The following is a 19,639-nucleotide window of genomic DNA, read 5'->3' as shown; positions in this document are numbered from 1 at the left end:
CTAATTCTAAGACTGTGACCTCTTGTCCTGGACTCACCAAGGGAAACAGCCTTTCCACATCTACTCTGTCCAACCCTTTCAACATTCGAAATGTTTCTATGAGATCCCCTCTCATTCTTACATACTCTGATGAATTGAATCCAAGAGCCGACAAACGCTCCTCATATGTTAGTCCCTGCATTCCAGAAATCATCCTCATGAATCTTCACTGAACTCTCTCCAACATCAGCACAGCCTTTCTAAGACAGGGGGCCCAAAACTGCACACAGTATTCCAAATGGGGTATCACCAGTGCCCCATAGAGCCTCATCAACACCTCCTGACTCTTATACACTATTCCTCTTGAAATGAATGCCAACATAGCATTCGCTTTCCTTACTGCTGATCCAACCTGTAGGGTATCCTGCACTAGAACCCCCAAGTCCCTTTGCACTTCCGAATTTTGAATTTTTTCCCCATCTAGGTAATAATCTGCCAGATCGTTTCTTCTTCTAAAATGTACAACCGTACATTTCTCAACATTATATCTCATCTGCTATTTCTTTGCCCACTCTCCTAAACTGACCAAGTCTCTCTGCAACCTTTCCGTTTCTTCAGCACTTCCTGCTCCTCCACCTATCTTAGTGTCATCCGCAAACTCAGCCACAAAACCATTTAATCCACAATCTAAATCATCGATATACAGTGTAAAAAGAAGAGGCCCCAACACAGACCCCTGCGGAACACCACTAATAACCAGCAACCAACCAGAATAGGATCCCTGTATTCCCACTCTTTGCTTTCTGCCTATCAGCCAATGCTCCACGCATTCCAATATCCTTCCTGTAATTCTATGGGCCCTCATCTTATTAAGCAGCCTCTTATGTGGCACCTTATCAAAGGTAGTTTGAAAATCCAAATACACAACATCTACAACCTCTCCCTTGTCAACTTTATTCGAGATTACCTCAAAAAATTCCAGTAGGTTGGTGAGGCAGGATCTTCCCTTCATGAACCCATGCTGGCTTGGGCCTATTTTGTCATGCACCTCAAGGTAATTCATAATCTCATCCTTGAGGATCAACTCCAATAATTTTCCAACTTCCGATGTCAGACTAATAGGTCTGTATTTTCTTTTTGCTGCCTCCCCCCTTTCTTAAACAATGGAACTACATTTATGACCTTCCAGTCTTCCGGCACCGTGCCAGAGTCTACTGATTCCTGGAAGATTATTTCCAATGCCTCCACAATCTCTAAAGCCACCTCCTTCAGAACCCGTGGATGCACTTCATCCAGTCTGGGAGACTTATCTATCCTTAGACCATTTAGCTTCTCAAGCACTTTCTCTCTAGTAATCTTGACTGTATCTAATTCTATTCTTTGAGACCTCTGGCTATCAGGTGTGTTGCTAATGTCTTCCACTGTGAAAACTGATGCAAAATACTCATTTAGTACCTCTGCCATCTCTTTGTTATCCATTATAATTTCTCCAGCATCCTTTTCAACAGGTCCTCTATCTACCTGTGTCACTCTTTTACTCTTCATATATTTAAAAAAAAACTCTTACTGTCCTTTTTATGTTAATTGCCAATTTCCTTTCATAATTCATCTTTTCTCTCCTAATGACTTTCTTAGTTTCCTTCTGTAATTTTTAAAAGTTCATCCAGTCCTCAGCTTTCCCACTAATTTTTGCTTCCTTGTACATTGCCTCTTTTGCTTTTATTTTAGTCTTAACTTCTCTCATTAGCCACATTTGTGTCATTTTTCCTTTTATGATTTTCTTTTTTCTTGGAGTATATTTTTCCTGCAATTTCCTTATTTCTTGAAAGAACTTCATCCAATTCTGCTCTACTGTCCCTCCATTCAGCTTACTTTCCCAGTCAACTTTGGCCAGTTCCTCTCCCATACCACTGTAATTTCCTTTGTTCCACTGAAATATTGATACACCTGATACCAGCTTCTCCTTTTCAGATTTGAAACTGAGCTCGACCATTCTATGATCACTACTCCCAAGGGGTTCCATTACCCCTAGCTCCTTAATCACCTCAGGTTCATTACACAACACCCAAAACAAAGCAGCTGATCCCCTGGTGGGCTTATGGACAAGCTGCTCCAGAAAGCAATCCCGTAGGCATTCTACAAACTCCCTCTCCTGAGATCCAGTATCTTCCTGACTTTCCCAATCCACTTTCATATTAAAATCTCCCATAATTATCTTGATATTTCCCTTCTGACTTGCTTTTTCTAATTCCAGCTGTAACTTGTGGTCCACATCCCGGATGCTGTTTGGAGGCCTGTATATAACTGCTATTAGTCTCTTTTTACCCTTGTCATTTCTTAACTCGACCCATAGGGATTCTACTTCTTCTGATCCTATGTCCCTTCTTTCTTGGTTGTTAATTCAGCAAGCTTGAGGACCTTGTTAGCTCATGTCAGAACAACAGTTTCATAGATCATTGCTCACCTTTTGACCCAATGCAGTTACACTACAAAGGAAATTTACCTTCTACTCTTACTCCATTTCAATAAGCAAACAGTTCTTCAATATTCAAAGTTAAATGTTCAAAGTTCTAAGTAAATTTATTACCAAAGTACACATATGTCATCATTTACAACCCTAGGTTTTGACTACAATGGGATGAGGGGGGAGTTGGCTAATGGGGATTGGGAGCACAGGCTATTTGGTAGGACAGTTAAAGAACAGTGGAATACATTCAAAGAGATTTTTCACAGTGCTCAACAAAAGTATATTCCAAGAGAAAGTAAGGACAGTAAGTGTGGGGAGAGCCAGCCTTGAATAACTAAGGAAATAAAAGGTAGTGTCAAATTAAAAGCTTGTTTACAAAATTGTAAGAGTAATGGAAGACAGGAGGATTGGGAAAATTAAAAAGCAACAGAGAACAACTAAACAAGAAATAAGGAAAGGGAAGATAGAGTATGAAAGTAAATTAGTGTGAAATATAAAAACAGATAGCAAAAGTTCTTCTAAATATATAAAGTGGAAGAGAGTGGCTAAAGTCAATATAGGCCCTTGGAAGTCGAGAAGGGGAAATTGATATTGGGTGATAAGGAAACGGTTGAAGCACTGAACGACTATTTTGTGTCACTGTTCACGGTGGAGAATACATCTAATATGCCAAAGAAAGATGTTATGGATGAAATGGGAGGTGAGGACCTCGATAAAATCACTGTCACTACAGAGATAGTGATGAGCAAACTAGAGGGCCTGAAGGTAGATAAGTCCCCTGGCCCTGATGGGATGCATCCCAGGGTGCTGAAGGAATCTGCGTTGGTAATCATTAACAAAACTCTCTTGACTCTGGGCAGGTCCTGGCGGTTTGGAAGACAGCAAATGTCATGCCAATTTTTTTAAAAGGCTGTAGGCAAAAGATGGGCAACCATAAGCCAGTTAGCTTAACATCTGTAGTCGGGAAAATGTTTGAAGCTGTTATTAAGGAAGAAACAGTGAAACATTTAGAAAGGAGTAGTTCCATTAGACAGATGCAGCGTGGATTCAGAAAGGGCAGGTCCTGTTTGACAAACTTACAGGAGTTCTTTGAGGACATAATGAGTACAGTGGATAGAGGGGAAACAGGTGGATGTCATATACTTGGATTTCCAGAAGGCGTTTGATAAGGTGCTGCACAAGAGACTTATAAATAAGATATGGATGCATGGTGTCAGAGGAAGTGTACTGGCATGGATAGTAGATTGGTTAACCAATAGAAGGCAGAAAATTGGTATAAATGGGTGTTTCCCCAGTTGGCAGTCAGTGGTGAGTGAGGTGCCGCAGGGGTCGGTGCTGGGCCCGCAGCTGTTTACCATTTACATTGATGATTTAGAAGAGGGGACTGAGTGTAGCATAGCAAAATTTGTTGATGACACTAAACTGAGTGGAAAAGCAAATTGTACAGAGGATGTGGAGAGTCTGCAGAGGGATATAGATAGGTTAAGTGATTGGGCCAAGGTCTGACAGATAGAATACACTGTTGGCAAATGTGAGATCATTCACTTTGGAAAGAACAATAGAAGAGCAGATTATTATTTAAATGGTGAAAAATTGCAGCACGCTGTTGTGCAGGGGGACTTGGGAGTGCTTGTTCATGAATCACAAAAAGTTGGCTTGCAGGTCCAAATGGTTATTAAGAAGGCAAATGGAATGGTAGCCTTCATAGCTAAAGGGATTGAATTCAAGAGCAGGGAGGTTATGCTGCAACTATACAGGGTACTGGTGAGGCCACACCCAGAGTACTGTGTGCAGTTCTGGTCTCCATACTTGAGGAAGGATATACTGGCTTCGGAGGCAGTGCGGAGGAGGTTCACCAGGTTGATACCAGGGATGAAGTGGTTAACCTATGAGAAGAGATTGGAGTTGCCTGGGACTATAGCTTAGAAGAATGAGAAGGGATCTTATAGAAACATACAAAACTTTGAAAGGGATAGATAAGATAGAAGTAGGAAAGTTGTTTCCATTGGTAAGTGAGACTAGAACTAGGGGACATTGCCTCAAGATTCAGGGGAGAAGATTTAGGACAGAGATGAGGAGAAACTGTTTTTCCAGAGAGTGGTGAATCTGTGGAATTCTCCACCCAGGGAAGCTGTTGAGACTTCCTCACTAAATATATTTAAGATACAATTAGTTAGGTTTTTACGTAATAAGGGAATTAAGGGTTATTGAGAAAAGGCAAGTAGATAGAGATGAGTTTACGGACAGATCAACCATGATCTTATTGAATGGCGGGGCAGGCTCGATGGGACGGATGGCCTACTCCTGCTCCTATTTCTTATTATTATGTTCTCTTGTGGATATACAAAGTAAATCCAAGAAGCACAATAGAACCAGTGAAAGACCACACCCAACAGAGCAGACAAACAGCCAATGTGCAAAGGACAACAAACTGCAAATACAGAAAGAATAAGAGTAGATAAATAATTAACAAATATTGAGAACCTGAGGTGAAGAGTCCTTGAAAGCGAGTCCATTGTTTGTGGGAACAGTTTAGTGATGGGGCGAGTGAAGTTGAGTAAGTTATCCATTCTGGTTCAAGAACCTGATGGTTGAGGGTTATTAACTGTTTCTGAACCTGGTGATGTGGGTACTTTCTTCCTGATGGCATTAGTGAGAAGAGAGCATGTCCAAGTGGTTGGGGGTCCTTGATGATGGATGCTGCTTTCTTGCAACAGTGCTCTGTGTTGATGTGCTCAACGGAGGAAAGGGCTTTCCCCGTGATTGTCTGGGCCATATCCACTACTTTGTAGGATTTTCAATTCAAAGGCATTGGTGTTTCTATACTAGGCCATGAGGCAACAAGTCAATATACACTCCACCAAACATCGGTAGAATTTTCTCAAAGTTTTAGATGTCATGCCAAATCTTTGCAAACTTCTAAGGAAGTAGAGGCGCTGCCATGCTTTCTTCATAATTGCACCTATGTTCTGGATCCAGGGAAGATCCACTGTAATGAAACACTGAGGAATTTAATGTTGCTGACCCTCTCCACCTCTGACCCCTCGACATGGATTGGCTCATGGACCTCTAGTTTCCTCCTCCTGAAGTCAAGAATCAGCGCCATGGTCTTGCTGACAATGAGTGAGAGGTAGCTTTTGTGGCACAACACAACCAGATTTTCAATCTACCTCCCATATGGTGATTTGTCACCAGCTTTGATTTGACTAATAACAGTGGTGTCAACAGCAAACTTAAATATGACATTGGAGCTGTGTCTTGCCTCACAGTCGTAAATATAAAGCTAGCAGAGCAGGGGGCTAAGCACGTAGACTTGTGATGCAGCTGCACTGATGGAGATTGTGGTGGAGATGCTGTGGCCGATCCAAACCGAGCATGGTCTGCAAGTGAGGAAACTGAAGATCCAATTGAACAAGGAAGTATTACAGCTAAGGTCTTGAAGCTCATTGATTATTTTTGAGGGGATATAGTGTTGAAAGCCAAACTGTAGTCAATAAAGTGCATTCTGATGTGTGCACCTTTGCTGTCCAGATGTTTCAGAGTTGAGTGAAGAGCCAGTGAAATGGCACCTGCTGTGGACCTGTTGTGCCGGAGGGCAAATTGGAACAGATCCAAGTTGCCTGTCATTATTGTGTGTTATTCAGTGGTACAATTTGCATATGGAACTTCTGCAATGCAAGGCAATTTCTAGGAATTCAGAAGCTTCTAAAATTGGTGCCTGAAGCTTCAAATCCTATTTCTCTAATGATCACTGGCTTAATTTCATATAGTTAAATCAGAATTCATCAATGTATGGTTATTGAAATCATTTAGTTTCAAGGTAGGATATTGTTACAATTAGGCAGCTCATAAAAATACAGCATGATACTTTCAGGACATCTTAACCTTTACTTTCACTTAATCATATTACAGCTGAAGAACAAGGTTCACATCTTTAAAAGAATTTAACAACCTTATTCATATTCTCTCCACAACTGCTGTGTATAAATGCATAACATTATTTTAGTTCTCCAGTTAGAGTCTGTGGTTATTTTGCACACTTTGGATCAAATAAGGATTACTCCAGTTCTATACTATTAATCTTCAAAGTAATGAATTTTCTGTACAAAAAATCTAATTTTTCTGATATCTACAAGCAAGATGCAAAAACTAAAGTGAATAATTTATGAGCAATGAGAAAGTGACAAAGTAATATTTCATGTGGTCTATTTGATTGTATCATTGCTCTCCAAGGATCAATACTGAATGGAGATATACTGAATAGTTGAAATCACTCTCAAAATTGTTATAGGAAGCTAGGAAGTGGATTCCTTTTTTTGATTCAGTATTTTTAATGGGCTAAAATATAAAGTTAATAAAAATTAATTAAATTACACCAGGAACATCATTATAATCTATAGGGATTGACATGGACTTTTCTGACAGGTTCTAATGAAACCTCCAGGTGGAACTGACAAAACAGCTGGTGGAAACAACACACAAACACTTTTCAAATTTTGTAAAAGTATAAAGCGTGCTAGATGTCTGGGACATCACTGAATTTACTTTTGGAGTCTATTAACTACTCTGTTTAACACACAACTGCTGTATCTTAGAGCATTACAACCAACATCCAAGATGGATATCTAGAGATTGGATTCATGGGTATTCTCTGACTGTTTTGAAATATCTGTGCCCATTTCTCACCCACTGAGAAACTGGACTATTCCAGTCACAATTCTCCTTAACACTGGCTTCATTTCTGAACTCCTGCTCACAGATTCCTAAGTTCTGGGCCCAAAATTGACACTGATTGTGGTGTCTTGGAGCTACCATATTCAAGAGGAGATGTTCTTACTAACCATCAAATTCATGACTTTTGTGACTTCAAACTTGGGAACGGGCTGCATCCTTTTAAAGGACCAAATTGCCCAAAGTCTATTCATTCTAATTTACTTATTTTTTTAACTCTGAGTAGAACAACATTACTAAGCAAGCACTTTTAGCTATATTCATTTTTTGCAAAGGAAGCATGTTTCATTTGTGTGTTTATTCCCTTTTCTTGCCAAGCTCTGTAAGTTCTATTAGATTTAAAAATGAGTGATCAGCACACTGTTTGATAGTCCATAACTAGTGGTCATTGCAAGCTTGAGATTTATCACAGTAAATATTAAAAGCATTTGAGATAAAGTCAGGAACATATTTTTATATAGAGTCCAATTACTGCATCAGACAGATCATTCTCAGATGGAAGAAGAAAGGGATGTGAAAGAAAGAAAAGATGCAGTATGGCTTGACTAGAATTAATCTTCTTCATCAAGTCAACTATCAGAGATGTACTTTCAAATTAAGGAAGATCCTCTTGAAATTTTCTTTCTATCTTCAATCATTCTCAGATAATTTTCCTTTTCAAAAACCACTCTAGTTTCTAGTGGAGTGCTCCAGCCTTGTGAAATTTCTCAGCACCTATATCTTGTTATATTTAATACCTTGTTAATAAGGGAATAATTTTCTGTGTAATCAAACCTTTTAGTTTCCTTACATACAACTTGCAGTCCTTTCCTTGCCTCTCTTCCTCAGAGCAACAGAACAAAATCAAATCACTGATTCCAGCAGTATTTCAATAATCAATATTATGGACAGAGGCAAATTTAAATTATTTTCTAGATAAACGTTCAAGATGAAGTGAAGTGCAATGTTTAATCTCATTCTAAAATGGATAATCATAATACCTATCTTTGCACAGAATAAATAATGAAGAGTTAATTGAAAAACTAACGGTTCCTGGGGGATACCCCATAAAACAAACAGTTTGATATTTTAATGAATTCCCAAGCTATGATTTCCAACAGCAAATTTACTTTCTCGGCATTCCCACTATACTGGACGTGATAAGTTCACTTAGAATTTTGTGCTATCTTATTTTAAGATCTTGCATTTCCAATTATAACTGAAAATGTTTTTACAATCTTTAACTTTAGCAACATCATTATTATTGCTTCCCGAATACAAGAACATTCCCTTGCATTGTTTGGTGAACCTTTTGTGGAAGCAGCTTGCTCCAAAACTTGTCGCTTAATCACTGTATCTAGTTACTGGCAGGTCGATGAGTTATCCAGATGGTCTCTTCTTTATGCATTCTCCCCACTGAGGAAACACCATGATTCAAGTCTACATCAAACCCTTAAGATTAAAAGCTCTAATCATGTGAACATTCATACTTACTGGGCTACTACCCATAAAATAATTCAAATAGAATCTATTAAGAAGACTATTTTGGATTGTAAAATGAATCATCTAACTCTAAGGAATGCACTTTCAATCTATATTTGTTACTCAATTCAAAATATAGCAACACTGTCTACTACACTGCTTTATTCTAAGAAAATCCTTTGTCCATATGATTGTTAACTTCAAACAAAAAGGTAATGGTAATGACACATATTTAAAAGTTAAAGACAAAAAATGAATGGCAGGCACTTATATGGATAGGCACTTAATACTCACTGTGGCAGCAGTAAATTCTGGAGGATTATCATTCACGTCAGTGACAATTATGAGTGCAGTGGCTGTGTTAGAAAGCCCATAGTTGAGATTTCCATCCATATCAGTGGCTTGGATAGTAATTGTGTATCGTGGGACTTTCTGAAAGGTAAGGACAGAGACTTTGATTAGGGAACCAGGATACAGATGGAGTGGCAAAAGGATCACAAAAAGTGGAAGTGGACAGTCATGTTGAAGAGAATTGTTTACTAGCTTATAGGAGAGTAAGCCGAAAGGAGATTGGGCTGATGGGATTGCTCTGCTGGGAGCTGACGTGTATTTGACAGACTGAACGTTTGAATCCCTGATGCAGGAAGCCAACCAGAAAGGTTGATAATCCATTCCCCAGCCACCCCTCCCTGCCCACAGGTGCTGCTCGACCGATTGAGTTCCTCCATTGCAGTGCCTGCTGCTCCATATTCCAGCATCTGCAGTCTTCTGCAGTCTCCTGCAGTCTTCCTTTTATTCAGTCTTGCTGCTTACTTTCAAGCATATTAAATATAGACATTTTATCATCCCACTGCATAATGTTAACTCAGTCCAGGTGCAATACCATGTCAAGTCTGAGATTTTGCCGTACAAATAAAACATTTCAGGAAAGATAAAGAAATCACATCACACAACACTCCAGATAAAGTATATTTCTCTTAAATGCTGTTAAGTAAGAACATGGAATAACTATTTTGAAAATGTGGCTGTATTGGAGAGGATGTACAGGTGTTTTCTGAAGATCTAGCCAAGTAAATGAAGAAAATTAGGTAAGGCAGTGTTATTTGAAACAGAGGAAGACTTAATTAAGTTGCATATTCTAAGAGGTGTAGTTATGTAATGGAAACCTATTCCGTTAGAGTACAAATAAACATATAGTTTGGATTTAAAGTAACTGGCAGAAAGATTAAAGGGGAGAATAGGAAAAACTTTTTTATCCGAGTATGATATGGGGTCTAAGGACATGCTGCCTTAAAGGACAGAACAACTAGAAAATTCAGCACATTAAAACAGGTCTGTGTAATTGAATTACTGTGAGCTGCATGTTTATAAACCTTAGAACTGGTAGCTTCCTTCTGAATAGTGCAAAGCAATAGACTAAATGGCCTCCTTAATCACAGTCTTACTATGATTCAGTGACATGGTGAATCCACAAATGGCAATGCGATTACTGAACTGAAATCGGATTACAACATTTTTATATATATTAGTTGTCGAACAATGAATGGCATATTGAGATTTGGAATACATTAAAGAAGAGTTATCAGACAGATGTATACCTGGAACTCAATGCATAATGTCAATTGATTTCAGCTTTGCCAGTTAATTGATTTTTCCTCAAATGAAGCATAATGAGAAACATTTCCAGGTCCTTTTACATCTCTCAGAAGCTTTAACTGAGTATTTTCTGTGTGAATCACCCTTAAATCCCAAGCGTCATTTCTATATTAGAAATGCCCATAAACACATCATACTCTATCCTGGGGCACTTAAGGAAAGTTGAAATACCATAATCAAACTGCTGTGGCTATATCAAGGAAGCTGAAACCACACAGTTCGGCTTCCTACATAAATGTAGGAGAAACCCAGAACCTAGAACCACTCACTCTTCCAACCCTCCTGTCCCTTGACCTGCACTCTCCCAAAACATCATGGCCGCTGTGGTTCCTGATCCCTCTCCCTCACTCCAGGACAGTGCTCTTTTGATATCTTCTCCAGTCTGTACTCACTGTAGCCCTTCAACCAATTGTAATATCTTTCAGGGAGCACTGGAACTTTAGGTAGTCATTCTTTCTGTGTGGTATATATTTTTCTTAAGTTGAAAGTTAGACCGAGCCCTGACCTAACCCGTGAAGGTCATCTGCAGTCACAACCATTTTCCCCCACCGTCCTAGATAGGCATTTTGATGAGTTCATCTGGGAGTCTGCTGATGACATTCAGATAACCTTGATTTCATAACATCACCTGAGAAACCTGACCCAAATGCTCATCCTTATTCCAACTGTGAAGTTAAAGAAACTCCATTGAATTGAGTTGTCATGCAGTCCATAGTTATGCATTTGACCCTGCATTTAATTTGATACACAGCTACCAGAACAGGAAAATGCAGTGACATCATAATACATTGAACATACCCATGCACAGATCCAATTCAAATTGGAAGAAAAGTAATGAGTGTTCATCTTACAACCTTGGTAAATGAATCCCTAAGTGCATAGACATTTCTGTGCACAGCACATTTCTGCAATTTGGAAAAGACGGTAAGTCACAAACTCAATAGATACCACCCAATTTTAAGAGGGTAAAGTGAGATGAGATTTACCAGAAGATGTTGCTTTCTGTTTGGCATTGCTGCCTGCCACACCTCCAACATTGCCCTTAGGCGGGGACCACCACTCCTTGATGCTTCACTTCCTTAGCCCTGGTACCTCTCCAGGTGGTAAAGCAGTGGCAAGGCCATGCCCTACATCTTCCAATAGAGTTGGTCAGTCCCCCAATTTCTGTCCTTCCTCCTCAGCCACAGTCAAATGCTGCCCTTTTCTGCCTCTTCAGCCAACTCATAGGTGGCCCACCTGAGCCTCACTTAAGTCACCGCCATATCACGGAGTAACCTTGTTGCCAATGCATCGATGAGGACTTGGTGACCTACTCCACAGGGTAGCTGATAGTCCTCCAGCCAGTTCATCAAAACTTGGAAAATTGTTCAAGCACTTGACATGCAGGGTGCTGAGAGAATCCTTACACTCAGCTGACAGGTCTGAGTACATCAGACTTTTCTGCTTGTGGGCAACCTCCACTCCTTCCTCTCATGGTATGAATCTAAAACTAACAGTTTCAGTGTCAGGAGGAATGATGTAATTTTATCTTGTATGCTGTTTGCTGATGACTTATTTCCCAGCATTTTTGAAAGAGGTGGCTTCAGAGAAAGTAGATCTTCTGAGGTAGATTCTGTGACTATGGATTTCAGTGCAGTTTTCAGTAGAAGTGGTAAGGCAGAACCAGTGGAGATGTTGTATTTGGATTTCTGGAAAGCTTTCAATAAGATTATGCATAGGAGGTTAATTAATAAAGTTAGAATACATGGAAGTGGTATAAGCTGAGAATTGGTTATTCAACAGAATGAGTGGGAATAAATGCATCTTTCTTAGATTCACAGGCTGTGACAAGTCGGGGACAGCAGGAATCAGTGCACAATTTATATCAGTGATTTGGCTGCCAGTACAAAATGTCACATTTTCAAGTTTCTGATAATAGCAAACCAGATGGAATTGTGAGTGTGAGGAGGAAGGAAAGGCTCTTCAAGTGAACATGGATGAGCATACAGTCATACAGCATACAGAACACCATTAGCCTATGATGCTGTGCTGATCTTGATACCAATTTATACTAAATTTCCTTTTCCTGTGTATCATCCATATCCTTCAACTCCCCTTATATTCATGTGTTTATCTAAAAGCTTCACCAAACTGCCCCTGTCAACCTGTCAATACTGTCCCTGGTAACCTGTTCAGGCACCCACCACTCTGTGTAAACAAACCTGTGCCTCGTATCAACTTTAAACTTCCCCCACCCCAACTTTAGTAACACAACTTCTTGCCTTTGGCAGTTCTACCCTGGGGAAACAATTCTGACTGTCTATGCTATCTATGCTTCACAAATTTGAAAAAAAAAACCCTCTATTAGTTTTCCCCTCAACATTTGTCACTCTAAGTTGTCCCAAGTTTGTCCAATCTTGCTTTATGGCTCATTTCCTCTCTTCCTGGTAAAGCTCTTCAGTTTCCACATCCCTCCTGTAATGGGGCTAGGTGAATGGACTAGAATACTGCAGGTGGAATATAATGTGTAAAAAAGATATGCACATTCCCTGTAATGCACATATCATTCATTATCATTTAATAAATGATGGGGAGTCAAGTGGTGTGGATATCTAAAGGACAATGTGTGTATTTGCACACAAGTCACTGACAGCCAACAGATAGCTGCAGCAAGTGAATAGGATAACAAATCTTGGGCCAGTCTTTAGAAGAGTTTGATTACAGATACAAGGAAGCCTCACTACAGCTCGACAGTGCTTTGGTAGGATTGCACCTGGAGTATTATTACAGCTTCGATTTCCTTACCCAGGAAAAGACGTCCTTGCCTTGGAGGCAGCATAGCAAAAATTTAATTGACTGATTCCATGGTTAGTGGGATAAGGAATTGGGTAAACTAGGATTACATTCTTTACAATTTAAAAGGATAAGATGACAGTTCAAAACTTGGAAAATTGTTCAGGCACTTGACATGCAGGGTGCTGAGAGAATACTTTCCTTGCTTGAGGAGTTTAGGATAAAGGCAGATTTATCATAATAGTATGCCATTTGGGACAGAGATGCAGAAAAAATTCTCATGAACATTTGGAATTCACTAACCTATCAAAAATATAGGAGCTATAGAAACAGTGACTATATTCAACTAAAAATGGGGAGAGTGCTGGAAATAAGCATTAAGGTGTAAGATTGGCCATGACTTTGATGAATAGCATAGCAGCTCAAGGAGCCTTGTGGCTTGCCCCAGCACTTGTCTTACATTCATTAAATTTGGGTTGACAATGAAGAGCTGCTTCATTATTTAGAAGAAATACTGACAGCTATCAAGTATAAAAGTGCCTCAATAGTCAACGTGATAGTTTCTAGAAATTCATTTAGAAATCCACTTATGTTGGTGTAAGTCGGGCCCTCATGGATCTTAAAATAATGTGCTCCCATTAATAGAGTTCAAAGAGCACTGCTCACAAATTCACTGGCCACATAGTTTTTTCTTCAGTCATTGTTGCATGACCCCTATAAATGTAGCAACTGGATCAGCACTCAGATATGATGAGGAGAAAAGTGACATTTTAATGTGATTCACGTTGCAGTGAGCTTCTCAGGACATACTTATCCTGTTATGGCACACCACTCATGTTAACTGCAGCTGGAGATTTTAATTGACGTGAATAACATAATTAGACATGTATGAGCTGATTATAAAAGTTTTCTTCACAATGAACAGTTAATAATATCAAGTCTTTTTTTAGTCTTTTAAAGGACATCTCTCATTTCAACTGAACTGCTTTCATGAAAACTATGAAGATTTTTGTCTGGGGCAAGTATCTTCATGTACTTAAATTGTCCAGATTAATTAAGATAAGTTTTTATCTACAGGTATCATTTGGTCTTGAATATCAAGCAAGGGCATAAATATGGGCAGAATGTTAACATGCTAAAAATGTGTACCTTGCCAGAGTCATCTCATCCTCACTGTGTTCTCAGTTTTTGTGATGCACGTAGGAAAGATAACAAGAGAATTTTCTGTTTTAAGCAATGGTTAAATGTGCATTAAAATTTTGAATAAAAAAACGCTCGTGAACAAATACCAGATGAAAAAATTTATTCTAATGTATGACAGATATCAAGTAGTATTTTGGACATTGGAAGCTATTTGACAAGACTCTAGGAAACGGCTAAGAACTAAGGAAATTCAAAACAAATTTAAAGTGGGTGTACTAAATTGGTAACTGATCAAACCTACTTCCCACTAGTCTCTTCCTTCAAGTTCCTGTAATTCTGATACTTATTAGAAGAAGTGACAAATTCACACATGGCAGTGAGGAAAGTTACCCTATTTCAAAGCACTTAATTTTATCCCCATAGGAAGGCCTAGAAATCAAGTCTCTGCCTTGTCATATAATAAGAAAAGTTGCAACTTAAGGGAAATCCCGATGCAAAATGCAACAAAATCAGTCCTGATGAAAGGTCTCTGTCCAAAATCTCAACTGTTCATTTTGCTCCATGGATGCTGCCCGACTTGCTGAGCTCCTCCCGCATTTTGTGTGTACTGCTCAAGATTTCCAGCATCTGAAGAACCTCCTGTGTCTCTGATGCAGCAACATCTGTTGTGCTCAGGAAGTTGTGGATATAAGGATTAGCTGCTAAATTACTGGTAAATTATTTGCTACTTCAGTGCTGTACTGATGGAGCAGACTGATTAATTGGGTCTAAAGCAGAAGCCGTCAAGGGTGATTAGTGGTTGGGGGTGAATACAGTAAGGAAGAGAGGGGATTGACAGAATCACACAGAACACAACACCTAAATTTGAAATCATTTCTGCTTTTAATTGTTTCCAACATGAGTTCATTTAACACTGCAATGTAAACACAGTAGATGCTTCTCACCTGTTCTAATGAAAGAATCAGAATCAGAATCAGGTTTATAATTACTGGCATGTGATGCGCAATTTGTTAACTTAGCAGCAGCAGTTCAAGGCAATAGATAATCTAGCAGAAAAAAACCAATAATAATAATAGTAAATAAAATTTAAAAAATAATAAATAAACAAGTAAATCAATTATGTATATTGAATATAAAAATGTGCAAAAACAGAAATATTGTATATTAAAAGGAAGTGAGGTAGTGTCCAAAGATTCAATGTCCATTCAGGAATCAGATGAAGGAGGGGAAGAAGCTGTTCCTGAATCACTGAGTGTGTGCCTTCAGTCTTCTGTACCTCCTTCCTGATAGTGAGGACAGGGCATGCCCTGGGTGCTAGAGGTCCTTAATAATGGATGCTGCCTTTCTGAGACACTGCTCCCTGATGATGTCCTGGGTACTTTGTAGTCTAGTACCCAAGAAGGAGCTGACTAGATTTACAACCTTCTGCAACTTCTTTCGGTCCTGTGCAGTAGCTCCTCCATACCAGACAGTGACACAGCCTGTCAGAATGTTCTCCACAGTACAACTATATAAGTTTTTGAGCGTATTTGTTGACATACCAAATCTCTTCAAACTCCTAATAAAATATTGCCGCTGTCCGTCCTTCCTTATAACCACGTCGGTATGCTGGGACCAGGTTCGATGCTCAGAGATCTAGACACGCAGGAACTTGGAAGCTGCTCACTCACTCCGCTTCTGATCCCACTGTGAGGTTTGGTATGTGTTCCTTCATCTTACCCTCCTGAAGTCCACAATCAGCTCTTTTGTCTTACTGACGTTGAGTATCAGGTTGTTGCTGTGGCACCATTCTACTAGTTGGCATATCTCACTCCTGTACACTCTCTTGTCACCACCTGAGATTCTACCAATCAGCAGCAAAGTTATAGATGGTATTTGAGCTATACCTAGCTTCACAGTCATGTGTATAGAGAGAGTAGAGCAGTGGGCTAAGTACACACCCCTGAGGTGTGCCAGTGGTGATTGTCAGCGAGGAGTATATGCTATCCCCAGTACGCACAGACTGTGGTCTTCCGGTTAGGAAGTCAAGGATCCGATTGCAGAGGGAGGTATAGAAGCCCAGGTTCTGCTACTTCTCAATCAGGATTGTAGGAATGATGGTATTAAATGCTGAACTATGGTCGATGAACAGCATCCTGACGTAGGTGTTTGTGTTGTCCATGTGGAGAGCCATGGAGATTGCGACTTCTGTTGACCTATTGTGGCGATAGGCAAGTTGCAATGGGTCCAGGTCCTTGCTGAGGCAGGAGTTCAGTCTAGTCATGATCAATCCCTCAAGGCGTTTCATCACTGTTGTTGTGAGTGCTACCGGGCGATAGTCATTAAGGCAGCTCACATTATTCTTCTTAGAACAGTAAGTGCTGCAGTTTTGGAAGAAGCCATCAAACTCAGTCATGTGCTGGCAATCCGAATTTGTGAATGTCTCTGTCTGAACTCTGTTTGTAAGAGTATAACTGTATTTGGGACTGATGATATTGTTGGGGCCTCCCTTACACTGAGAAAAAAAATGAACAGCATAACTAAATTTGTTGACAAGAGAGTCGATATTTTATTTTCTAAATGTATAGTCACTCTAAATTGCTCACTTAGCTCATCAATGTTCTGAATTTTAAGACTGGACACATTGAAGTAATGATTACCTCATCAAGAGAGAATGAGCCACCAGTCGTTGGAACACTAATGGACAGACACTCCTACAGAAAGAGCTGGCTGCATGACATAGGTAATAGCTTTATGGGCACAGACCAAATTTATTACTTAGAAGTTATCTTTAAAGAAACTGATCATCACTGAAAGCAACTCAAGTAAGCCAAGCCATAATATTGATCCAATTTCTCTGTTTAATCATACAACAAAATGGTGGATCATTTTTTGGTACATAACAGACCGTATTTGTCCCAGACACAAGAAAATGCCGGCCTTGGCTCACATTACCATTGCTGATGCTGAGTCAGAAAGTCATTGGTTCAAAGCCCAGCTCAAAGTCATTCAACCTAGATTGACTGACTCAGTTCCTTTGGAAGAAATGCAGCATTTTAAAAGGAGTCATTAAATTCTACAATGTGTTGGCAGTAACAGTCATTCTGGTCTGATGACAAAGGAGTACATGGTTCATAAATTTGTGAAGTGCACTCTTTCAACTCTATTAATCGGAGTGCATTTTCTGATCCTTACGATACCGTTGGGCACGCTGCTCCAATTTTGCATTCATTAATTTGAAATGCATCTTTCTATTACATTTCAGCTGTGTTCCCCCTACAAGAAGCACGTATCAGCAGAGGCAGGATGAAACACACATTCACAACGTCAACCTTCCATAAGTTATCCAGGAAATGCATTGACCCGCATCAACAGTCTTTTACATCCATCCCACAAAACTCTGAATTTACACGGTAATCCAGCTGAGATATTGACAGCATCAGACAGAACTCCTGAAGTGATATCATGCAATATGATTTTACTACATAAGGAAGGTTGTGGGCTACGTCCCAAAGGATTTGTCCTGGATACCGTCCAATTTCATAGTTCAACCTAATTTCAAAAAAGGAAGTCAATGTGACACACACTCCTAACGGAAGCTCTCTAATGAGAAGAACAAGATTAGAATATCAGCCCATAAGCACAGAGCAGTAACTTAAGTAATTCTTGTAAAATTCTAGGGGACACAGACCAGTAATTTTGCAAAGCAATCTGTCAGTGTGGGGCAAATCCACTTATGTCGATTTCCACCCACTTAGTGTTAACAGTATACACTTCATTGTGCCGTTCACAGTTATCTCAGTAATAACAAGTGCTGGCAACAGAATCCTGGAGTTCTAGTCTATCAGCTGGAAAAGCAAATTTGAGATATAAGGTCTTTTTCACAGGATTACTAAGGACAATATTTGTGCAGACAACATCTTAGCATGCAAAGGCTGCAGGATTTTAGCCATTTCTATTTACCTTTTCACTTATGCATAGGATGTAGTCAGCAATTGTAACGCTTAGGAGGAATCTTAGCAACAGTTATGTTTTCATCTGCGAGCTGTCCATTGTCCATACAGGTGGTGGACACTAAGGTTTAGATATGGTTGGAGAAACTTTAGGAAGATGTGGCTCAGTTTCCAACCATAGTCAGATGTAATGCCCCAGATAAGATAATCTCCCATGAACTTTATCACTATTTTGCATTTACAGGCTGAGATACTTGTCTAATTGAATCAAAGGGAAAAGGATAAAATAACTCTGCTTACACCTCCCATATGAACAGTCATGAAAGGATGCTGAAATCTGAGCTAATTGGGATATATATCAAACATTTCTTCAAATTTCAGAATATGGTCTCTCTAACATTGAAAGGTGCAGCCGAGGCACTTGTACAAAGACTAATGAGCGAAACTAATACTGATTACAGTAGCTCACTACTCATTCATTTCTTTGGCTAGAAGCTTGACTAGTTTGGAGCTTATTGAGTCCTACAGTCTCTACTCCAGCATATAAGACATTCTCACAAAATGTGGAGGTACTCAACTGGTCAGGCAGCATCTGTGGTCGGAAATAGACAGTTGATATTGTGGGTTGATATCCTTTATCTGGACTAAAAGATCAGAATCAGAATCAGGTTTAATATTACTTGCATACGTTGTGGAATTTGTTGTTTTTCAGCAGCAGTTTAGTGCAATATACAATATATAAAAATCTATAAATTCCAATAAAAGCTACATATAAAAATTACATTAAATAAGCAGTGCAAAAAGAAGATGAAACATAGCCAGTGTCAAAAGGATGAAGGAAGGGATGGAGCAAACGCTGACAAGCAATAGGTAGATCTAGGTGAAGAGGTGTGGGTGATGAACTGATGGAGAAGGGGAGGCTGGGAATAGAACCAGGAGCTGGGAGCTGATAGGTTGAAATGACAGAGGACTAAAGTGACACTTCCACCTATCATCCAGCTTCTGGCACCGTTCTTCACCTGGATCCACTTGCAATCCAGTTCCCTCAAGTGATGCTACTAGGCATGTTAAGCTCCTCCAGCGTTGTGTGTGTTGCTCCAGATTCCAGCGTCTACAGCCTATTGCATCTCCATTATCAGACCTTATGCTGGTCAGTGACAATTGTACGAAGGAAATGGAAGATACTGCCAGCTCTACCATTAACATCATGATTGGATTCTAGCCTTCTACTGAAATGTTGCTTGGTTGGTTGGAGGGAGTTAGCTGAACTCCTAATAGAAACATATTTATCAGTACAGAAAGAAACCTTAAAGTTTCCATCAGGCGTCAGGCATACTTAGCAATTGGGAGTGTAGTAATGGAAAATGAACTTCAGTGTAATTGGACACCTATTAGGAAAAAACATAACCATCTCAATTGTTTCTTACATACATACAATATATCTATACACACAATGTCAAAATGGTTGTTGTGATGCATCTAGTGTGGTAGTGTAGTG

At 39.5% G+C, this 19,639-nt stretch overlaps 1 protein-coding gene across 9 annotated transcripts in view; it reads right to left on the bottom strand.

Moving 5' to 3' along the window:
- Positions 1-19,639, bottom strand: part of LOC132399784 (cadherin-4-like) — a 689,576-nt gene that overhangs the window by 63,167 nt on the left and 606,770 nt on the right. For all 9 annotated transcript variants that reach the window (XM_059980521.1, XM_059980522.1, XM_059980527.1 and 6 more), the window contains one exon: positions 8,933-9,070. In XM_059980521.1, the coding sequence (XP_059836504.1) occupies positions 8,933-9,070 (138 nt within the window). The remainder of the gene's footprint in view (positions 1-8,932; positions 9,071-19,639) is intronic.

This window comes from Hypanus sabinus, chromosome 9, assembly GCF_030144855.1.
Source record: "Hypanus sabinus isolate sHypSab1 chromosome 9, sHypSab1.hap1, whole genome shotgun sequence".
NCBI classification, from domain to species: domain Eukaryota; kingdom Metazoa; phylum Chordata; class Chondrichthyes; order Myliobatiformes; family Dasyatidae; genus Hypanus; species Hypanus sabinus.
This window is presented reverse-complemented; position numbering and strand designations above follow the sequence as displayed.